Source organism: Hylobates moloch, unplaced genomic scaffold (genome assembly GCF_009828535.3).
Source record: "Hylobates moloch isolate HMO894 unplaced genomic scaffold, HMol_V3 SCAFFOLD_75, whole genome shotgun sequence".
Lineage (NCBI taxonomy): Eukaryota > Metazoa > Chordata > Mammalia > Primates > Hylobatidae > Hylobates > Hylobates moloch.
Window position 1 is genome coordinate 207,383 of NW_026652350.1, and position 9,321 is coordinate 216,703.

Consider the following 9,321-nt stretch of genomic DNA (forward strand, 5'->3'; position numbering starts at 1 on the left):
ATTATTCATCCATTTATTGTCCATCCATCCATCCATTATCCATCCATCCATCCATCCATCATCCATCCATGCATTCATTATCCATTCATCCATCCATCCATCCCAGAAGCATTTGCCAAGCACATCCTGGGTGCCAGGCCCAAGCAGGTAGGCATCCTCCTGGCTCTGAGAGGACCTTGAGCAGAGCCCACAGACAGCACCACCCTGCTGGCGGGTCACCAAGCCACCAAGCCAGTGCAGGCTGAGGGCTGAGCACACATAGCGCCGTCTCAGTGTCTGGACATGGTTAGCCGTCCCCACCCGCATGGAATGAACCTTCTTCTCTCTCCTAAGGCTTTGCAGACTTGGAAAGGGAACGCCACGCTCCAGGGCCCAGGCCTGGAGCCCCAGCCAGAGCAGATGCGAACCAGCCTCATCTGGAAGTAGCAGCTGCAGCCCAGCCTCGCTGAGGCACTGAAAACCAGCACCAGGGCCCCGTCCCACCAGGCCTCACTGAGGCTGGGAAAGGAACACAGGCCTGTGAGGTGCAGCTCCCCCAGCAAACTCCCCACCCCCGCCCAGCACCCACAGCACTCCCGGCCTCTGTCCTCTACTCCAGGGCCCCTGCAGCGACCCTGGCTTGGTCCTGGGTCCTCAGGGGATACCGTCCACCCCCGGTGCCCTGGCAGAGACTCAGGAATGTACCTGGTCTCCACGGCCCTCCCCACAGCAATGTCCCAAGGTTAGACCTACCCACACCTCAGTGACTTCTGAGACAGCCATCCCGCCGCCCAGCAGCCACTCCAGCCTGCAGAGCTGGCCCCAACCTCCAGCCCCAGGCTCAGCCGCCCTCCCCAGAGGTCAGGAAAAGCCTCAGGCAGGGCTCACAGCAGCGCCCAGGAGTCACCCAGGGTGACCCCGCTCTCTGGGGCGAGTCGCTCCTGCCCACCCACAGCCAGGGACTGTCACCTTCTCGGTACACAGGGAGAGAAAGGAAAAACAAGAGCAGGAAAGACACAGGGAGAGAAAAGGAAGGGAGGAGGGAAAGAAAAAAGAAAGACACAGGGAAAGAAGAGGAAGGAAAAGAAGGGAGGAAAGGGAGGAAGGAGGGAGAGCGGGAGGAGAGGGAAAGAAAGGGAGAGAAGGGGAAAGGCAGGAAATGAAGCAGTGGAGAGGGAAAGAAGCATAAAGGAAGGCGGGGAAGGAGGGACGGGAGAAAGACAGGAAAGGAGCAAAGGAGACAGGAAAGAAGAAAAAGGGGAGGGAGGCAAAGGGGGAAAGGGACAAAAAGAAAGGAAGGGAGAGGGAATGATCCAGAAAAACAGGAGGGAGGGAGGAGAGAAGAAAAAGGAAAAAGAGGGAGGGAGGAGAGAATAAAGACGCAGGAAGGCAGGATAGAAAAAGACGGAGGAGAGAAGAAAAAAGAAAAGGAGGCGAGGCGCAGTGGCGCACGACTGTAATCCAGCACTTAGGGAGGTCGAGGTGGGCAGATCACCTGATATCAAGAGTTCAAGACCAGCCTGGCCAACATGGAGAAACCCCGTCTGTCCTAAAAATACAAAAAAAAAAAAAAAAAGTAACCAGGTATGGTGGCGGGCACCTGTAATCCCAGCTACTTAGGAGGTTGAGGCAGAAGAATCTGTGGAGCCTGGGAGGCAGAGGATGCAGTGAGCTGAGATCACGCCACTGCACTCCAGCCTGGGTGACAGAGCAAGGCTGCATCTCAAAAAAAAGGAAAACGGGGAGAAAAGGAGAAACAGAGAGGAAGGAAACAGCGAGACAGGAAAGAATAAAAGAAAGGAAGAAGAAAAACAGAGGGAGAGGGAGTTCCAGACCGTCCTGCCCAACATGGTGAAACCCCGTCTCTACTGAAAATATAAAATTAACTGGGCATGGTGGCGCATGCCTGTAATTCCAGCTACTCGGGAGGCTGAGGCAGGAGAATCGCTTGAACCAGGGAGGCAGAGGTTGCACTCCAGCCTGGGCAACAAGAGTGAACCTCTGTCTCAAAAAAAAAAAAAAAAAAAAAAAAAAAACGGAAAAGAGAGAGGGGAGAAAGGGACGAGAGGGAGGGAGACAGGAAATAAAGAGGAGAAAGAAAAGGGAGGGAAGAAGGGAAAGGCAGAAAAGGGAGGAAGGGAAGGGAAGAGAAAAAGGGAAGGAGAGACGGAAAGAGGGAGAAAAAGGAGGGAGGCGAGAAAGAAGCAAAAAACAAACGCGAGCAGGGAAGGAGGGAGACAGGCAGAAAAGGGCGGGCGGGAGACAGCCTGGAAGGGAGAGGAGGAGGGAGGAGGAAGCAGAAAAGGCGGGAGGGAGGCAGGGAGGGAGGGCGGACAGGGAGGTCGGGAAGGGGCACCCGGGCCGCAGCCCCCGCCGGGCAGACACGGGGAAATCGGGGAGCCCGGTCGGGTGGGCGCGGCCCAGGGAACCCCCAACCCCAGGGCGGAGGGCACCGCGCGGGGTCACAGGACGGAGGCCCAGAGACCCCCAACCTAGGCCGGGCGCGGAGGGCGGCGCGGAGTCACGGATCGGCAGCAGGACTGAGCCGCGCCCACGTGGAAGCCGCCGCAGGCTTCGCGCGGGGACCCCCGGGTGCACGCGGGCAGGGGCCGGGGTCACCCGACGCGCGACCCCGGAGAGTGTGAAGGGGTGGGAGCCGCCTGGAGGTCAAGGGTCAAGGGTCGGGGGTCGGGGCACACATGTCGCGCATCCTGGCGGGGTCGCCGCGGCCTCCGGGAGAAAGCGGACGGCGTACTCGGAGCGAACGGGGGATCAGGGTGGGCTTCTGGCTCCACAGCCGCCCGCCCGCTCGGGTACCGGCAGCGACGTGACCTTCACAAGGTCAAGGCTGCCGCGGAACCCCCAGCGGCCCCTACGGCGCAAGGGCGGGGCCTGGTTCCCGGCATACCTAGGGGTGCGGGGCGGGGCGTCTCCGGGGAGCTCAGCCAATGGGCGCGGTGCGCTGGAGCGCGGGGCGGGGCGCAGCGGGCTTCCCGGCAGCCCTCGGAGGCGAGGCACGCAGGTAGGGGCGGGGCATGGCCGGGCGGCGCAGCCAATGGGCGCGGCGCGAGGAGGCGCGGGGGCGGAGAGTGGGCGTGGCGTCGACGTCTTAGCGGCTGCGCGGTAGCCGCTCCGTCCTTTCGGTCCCGGCGGCGGCAGGGCTGAGCCAGCGACGCCGTCCATTCACTCTCCGCGCCCGCTCTCCGGTTGTGCGCCCGTTCCGCTGCCCGCCCCGCCACCATGACGGAACAGGCCATCTCCTTCGCCAAGGACTTCTTGGCCGGAGGCATCGCCGCCGCCATCTCCAAGACGGCCGTGGCTCCGATCGAGCGGGTCAAGCTGCTGCTGCAGGTGGGGACGCGGGCGCGGCCGCTCCGGGGACAAAGGGACGGGAACCGAGTGGCTGGGCCGGGCGGGGACGCGGGCAGCAGAGCCTTGCAGGCGGGCGCCGGAAGTGGAAGGCCGCGATCTCTTTGTCCACGCGCCGCCGGCTTCCGGGGGCTGCGTCACGTGACGGCTGCCGCAGGGCGTGGCGACGTCCACGCGTGCGCACTGGGCCCGGCGGGCGGGGGAATGCGGCACGGATTGGAAGGCGCATGCGCGGTGAGCAGGGCCCATGGACGGACCCTGCGGCGGGCGGGCCTTGGCCTTGAGTTCAATCCTGCGGGTCCCCGGGCTGGAACCAACCCTTCCGGCGGGTGCCTTGGCCGGTGTCTGCTCTTGCCCCCTCCACCGCGAAGGGTAATTCTAAGGCCAATAGGGCAACGAGCCTGCCCGCAGGTGTCGTGGAATAACCAGGATATGGCTATTGGTGGTTCTTAGCCCCCCTTCTTAGTTCATTTGTGCAATTCTGATCCAGAGCAATGCATTTTTTGTTTTTTGAGAGAGGTTTATGGAAAGTAGCGTGATGCCTAGGAGCATTGCTGCCAGGACGTCCTTGCTAACGTACTCCCAGTGACAGCTCGGTGATGGGAATGAATAGGCTTGGCTGCAAGGACAGGTCACGTCCGCGATCTCAGCGCTTTTGAGAGGCCCGGGGAGGATCGCTTGAGGCCAGGAGTTTGGGAGCAGCCGGGGCAACATACCAAGAGGTCACCTCAAAAAAAAAAAAAAATTATTTTAACTTAACGAAGCAGAGCATCCCAGTGCATTGAGGGGCCCGGGGAGGATCGCTTGAGCTCAGGAGTTTGAGACCAGCCTGGGCAACACAACAAGACCGCATCTCTAAGATAATATTTTTTAAACCTAGCAGGGTGGCGTGTCCCGGGAGTTTGAGACCAGCCAGGACAACATAGCAAGACCCCATCTCTAAGAAAATTTTTTAAACGTAGCAGGGTGGGGTGTCCCAGCACTTGGAAAGGCCCAGGGAGGATTGTTTGAGCCCAGGAGTTTGAGACCAACCAGAGTAACATAGCAAGACCCCACATCTTATCTGCAAACTGTGAGAAATTAAAGTTTTTTGAGACGGAGTCTCTCTCTGTCGCCCAGGCTGGAGTGCAGTGGTGCGATCTTGGCTCACTGCAGCCGCCGCCTCCTGGGTTCACGCCATTCTGCCTCAGCCTCCCTAGCAGGCGCCCGCCACCACACCCCGCTAATGTTCTGTATTTTTAGTAGAGACAGGGTTTCACCCTGTTAGGATGCTCTTAATCTCTTGACCTCGTGATCCGCCCACCTCGGCCTCCCAAAGTGCTGAGATTACAGGCATGAGCCACCGTGCCCGGCTTAAAAAATTTTTTTAAACTTAGGGCGGGATGTCCCAGCGCTTTGAGAGGCCCAGGGCGGATCACCTGAGCTCAGGAGTTTGAGAGCAGCTTGGTCATCGTAGCAAGACTCCATCTCTGAAAGTAATTTTTAAACTTAGCGGAGCTTGATGGTTCTGCACCTGTAGACCCGGGTACTCCGGAGACTGAGGCGGGAAGATGGCTTAATCCAGGAGTTGGAGGCTGCAGTGAGGTGAGATCGCACCACTACACTCAAACCTGGGTAACAGCATGAGACCTTGTCTTTTTAAAAAAAGAAAGAGCCGGGTGCGGTGGCTCACGAGATCAGGAGATCAAGACCATCCTGACTAACATGGTGGAACGGTCGTCTCTACTAAATATGCAAAAAAAATTAGCCGGGCGTGGTCGTGGGCACCTGTGGTCCCAGCTACTTGGGAGGCTGAGGCAGGAGAATCGCTTGATCACCCCATTGCACTCCAGCTTGGGCAACAACAGCGACTTGTGTGAAAAAAAAAAAAAAAGGATGCACTCTGTAGCTGGGATTTTACTGGGTGGTTGGCCCCGGGTCTGGTCTGAACACCTTCTGCGTCCCCCAGGTCCAGCACGCCAGCAAGCAGATTGCCGCCGACAAGCAGTACAAGGGCATCGTGGACTGCATCGTCCGTATCCCTAAGGAGCAGGGCGTGCTGTCCTTCTGGAGGGGCAACCTGGCCAACGTCATCCGCTACTTCCCCACTCAAGCCCTCAACTTCGCCTTCAAGGATAAGTACAAGCAGATCTTCCTGGGGGGCGTGGACAAGCACAGGCAGTTCTGGAGGTACTTTGCGGGCAACCTGGCCTCCGGCGGTGCGGCCGGCGCGACCTCCCTCTGCTTCGTGTACCCGCTGGATTTCGCCAGAACCCGCCTGGCAGCGGACGTGGGGAAGTCAAGCACAGAGCGTGAGTTCCGAGGCCTGGGAGACTGCCTGGTGAAGATCACCAAGTCTGACGGCATCCGGGGCCTGTACCAGGGCTTCAGCGTCTCCGTACAGGGCATCATCATCTACCGGGCGGCCTACTTCGGCGTGTACGATACGGCCAAGGGTACGTGTGGCTACCCTCGCAAAATCCCAGAGACAGGCTCAATATGCAGACATTCCCTTGGGGCCCCGTGGGCTGAAGGTCCGAGATAGGATGTGGGCAGGGCTGGTTTCTCCTGAGGCCTCTCTCCTGGACTTGGAGACGTCGTCTTCTCCCTGTGCCCTCACAGCATCGTCCCTCTGTGTGTGTCTGTGTCCTCATCTCCTCTTCTTATGAGGTCTCTTAGTCCATCTTACGCTGCTATCACAGAATACTATAGACCAGGTAGATTGTAAACAACAGACATTGATTCTCCCACAGTCCTGGAGGCTGGAAGTCTGAGATCCAGGTGTGGACTGGGCTGGTTCCTCCTGTGGCCTCTCTCCTGGGCTTGGAGACGCCGTCTTCTCCCTGGGTCCTCACAGGGTCGTCCCTCTGTGTGTGTCTGTGTCCTCATCTCCTCTTCTTATGGGATGTCTTAGACCATCTTAGGCTGCTCTCACAGAATACCATAGACTGGGTGGATTGTAAACAACAGACATTGATTCTCCCACAGTCCTGGAGGCTGGAGTCTGACATCAAGGAGTGGGCAGGGCTGGCTCCTCCTGAGGTCTCTCTCCTGGGCTTGTAGACGCCGTCTTCTCCCTGTGTCCTCACAGGATCGTCCGTCTGTGTGTCTGTGTCCTCGTCTCTTTTTCGAAGGACACTAGGGTCATAGGATCAGGGCCCGTCCTACTGACCTCCTTCAGTCTTACCTCTTTAACGACCTCATATCCAAGTACATTTGCATTCTGAGGCCTGGGGTGGGGGTGGGGCATCGGCATGTGGATTTTGAGGACACAGTGTAACTCTCATAGTAACTGTGACTCTTTAGAAGGTCAGGGCCCTATTTTCTTCCCCAAACAGGCCTAACCCCGGCCTCTGGGACTGTCTTGCTGGGTTCCAGTAGGTGGCAGGCAGCCTTTTCCCCTCCCGTCCCTGCCCTGACCCTTCATGTTGTAAACATCAGCTGGCACTGGGCAGCCACATGGAGGGGGCACTGGTGGTCTTGCAAGAGCTCGGCCCCACCTCAGGTGGCTGTGAGCACACACTGGAGGCTGACCCTGGTCTCGGGTGGCCGTGCAGGCGCCGGAAGGTGACGTGCCGTTCCCCCGCAGGCATGCTGCCCGACCCCAGGAACACACACATCGTGGTGAGCTGGATGATCGCGCAGACCGTGACGGCCGTGGCCGGCGTGGTGTCCTACCCCTTCGACACGGTGCGACGGCGGATGATGATGCAGTCTGGGCGCAAAGGAGGTACCCGCGTGGGCTCGGGTGGCGGGGGACCCTTGCGGGTGGGAAGGGGAACCAAGCTCCTCGGCCCGGGCCCATGGGAGGCCAGGAAGCATCAAAGGAGGCACTTCCAGGGCGTGTTAGACAGCAGTGTGTCCGAAAGGAACCTGGCTGTGTGGAAGGATTCTCCTGAATGCTGGGCTTCTGATCTTTTTGGGGTTTCACGGTCCAGGCAGCAATTTCCAAATCCCCACCTCCTAGAACGTCTGGTTGCATCCACACCCTCGATCCTGCCCTCTCTGCATGGACCCCAGGGGTGGAGATGGGGGACACCCAGGGCGGGGCCTGAAGTCCTGTGTCCAGCCCTCCTTGAGATAGTGGCTTAGGAGGAGGGCTTGAGCTGGGGGCACGTGGTCACCAGAACCTCAGGTTTCCCTCCTGTAATCAGAACTGTGGCTCAGGCGTCTGGGGTGTTACTTCTGTGAAACGTCTTTGTGGGTGCAGGTGGCATCCGTGTCTTGAAGAGCTTGGCGGTGAGGCCCTCATTGTCTGTCTCCCTGTCGTTGCAGCTGACATCATGTACACGGGCACCGTCGACTGTTGGAGGAAGATCTTCAGAGACGAGGGGGGCAAGGCCTTCTTCAAGGGTGCGTGGTCCAACGTCCTGCGGGGCATGGGGGGCGCCTTCGTGCTGGTCCTGTACGACGAGCTCAAGAAGGTGATCTAAGGGCTGCGGCCTCCTCCACACACACACACACACCAAGGGAACCAAGAGAACCACGTAGAATCCTCAACCGTGCGGACCACCGACCTTCGAGAAATTCCAGTTCTTCTTTTTCCCAGCCGCACCCTGCCTGTAGACGGCCGGGGAAGTCTCTAGAAAAGGGGCGCGTTGCGATCCAACCGTGGGCTGCCATTCCATGTCTTGATCACGGGGTGGGAGGGAACCGTGGCATCGCTGTGTGGGGCCCATGGGTGAGACACTCCAATACCAAGACCTAAGAGTCCAGACGCTTGTAGGACCCAAGTCGTGTTTTAAGTATTTATTTAAAACAAAAGAATCACGTTTTCCCATTTGTACTTAAGCCCTAGTCCCTGTTTTGCACAGCTGAGTACTGGCGAGTATGTTCTATGTTGGGCCTCCTGTCTGGCCGCGCACCTCTCCACAGGGCGGTCTGGGGTCTGGAGATGGGTGCTGTGGGCAGATGGGGCCACACTCTGCCCCCGTGGCTGGCCCACTTTCCTGGCCTGCGGTGCTGCCTCCTCCCCAGCACCCCCGGGGCACGGAGGGCAGGCCTGGCCTGCAGTGCTGCCTCCTCCCCAGCACCCCCAGGGCACGGAGGGCAGGGTCACAGCTGGGAAGAGGTGGGGGGTAGAAACCAAGGGGCAGAAGTGTAGCCGGGCTCCCTGGTAAATGCTAGAGGACCCCAGGGCACCTGCACTTACTGTGCCTTCTCTGAGACCATTTGTATGACCACATGTCTCATAGCTCTGGAGGCTGGAAGTCCCAGAGGACCGAGGCATGGTAGGTTCAGTCTCTGGTGAGTACCCAGTTCTGGCTTCTAGATGGCGCCTCCTCCCTGTGTGTCCTCAGATGATGGATGAGGCCAGGGTGCTCTCTGGAGTCCCTTCTTCAAGGGCACTGATCTCATCCATGAGGCCTCATCGCTCCCAAAGACTCCCACTTCCCAACGCCATCACTTGGGAGAGTGGCGTTTTCAGCCTGAATCTTGGGGACACTGAAACAGCCGTGACACCCTGCATTCCTCTCCACCTCCCGTGGCTCCCGAGGGCCACTCCAGCCCCCATTCCAGCATGAACAGTGGAGTCGGTCGAGGTCCCCAGAGTGGCAGCTGTGTGTCCGTGGGTTCACCCGTGAGAATCCACCACAAGGGGTACACACCGCCAGGCACGACAGCTTCCTTCGAGTTCTTCCTGCGCAGACATTCATTGCGAGGCAATAAAAGCCGTGTGGAATCTCTGCTGGGCTGAGTGTTGGACCTTGGTGGTGTCAGCCCACGGCAGGGCCACGGAGACTACAGCCCTGGGGTTCCAGAGCCAGCTCTCCCGGGCTTTCCAGAAATCTCAGCCGTAGTAAAAAGAATCTTTTTGTTTTTTGAGATGGAGTCTCACTCTTGCCCAGACTGGAGTGCAGTGGCGCCATCTCAGCTCACAGCAACCTCTGCCTCCCAGGTTCAAGCAGTTCTGCTGCCACTTCCCAAGTAGCTAGGATTCTAAGCGTGCGCCACCACACCCGGCTGATTTTAGTATTTTTACTGGAGATGGGG

The 9,321-nt window shown here is 58.9% G+C and overlaps 1 protein-coding gene across 1 annotated transcript; it reads left to right on the forward strand.

Moving 5' to 3' along the window:
* The first annotated feature begins 3,082 nt into the window (after window positions 1-3,082).
* SLC25A6 (solute carrier family 25 member 6) lies at window positions 3,083-8,113 on the forward strand. The gene is made up of 4 exons (XM_032756523.2): window positions 3,083-3,330; window positions 5,297-5,783; window positions 6,917-7,057; window positions 7,603-8,113. Exons 1-4 carry the CDS (start codon window positions 3,220-3,222, stop codon window positions 7,758-7,760), a joined length of 897 nt encoding a protein of 298 aa, XP_032612414.1. The 5' UTR covers window positions 3,083-3,219; the 3' UTR covers window positions 7,761-8,113.
* The last annotated feature ends 1,208 nt before the right edge of the window (window positions 8,114-9,321 follow it).

Excerpts from the sequence above, each read along its gene's own strand:
- SLC25A6 (XM_032756523.2), top strand. The coding sequence starts at position 3,220 with ATGACGGAACAGGCCATCTCCTTCGCCAAGGACTTCTTGGCCGGAGGC. Across the intron at positions 5,784-6,916 it reads CGTGTACGATACGGCCAAGG|GCATGCTGCCCGACCCCAGG; the intron begins GTACGTGTGGCT and ends GTTCCCCCGCAG. Across the intron at positions 7,058-7,602 it reads GCAGTCTGGGCGCAAAGGAG|CTGACATCATGTACACGGGC; the intron begins GTACCCGCGTGG and ends CTGTCGTTGCAG.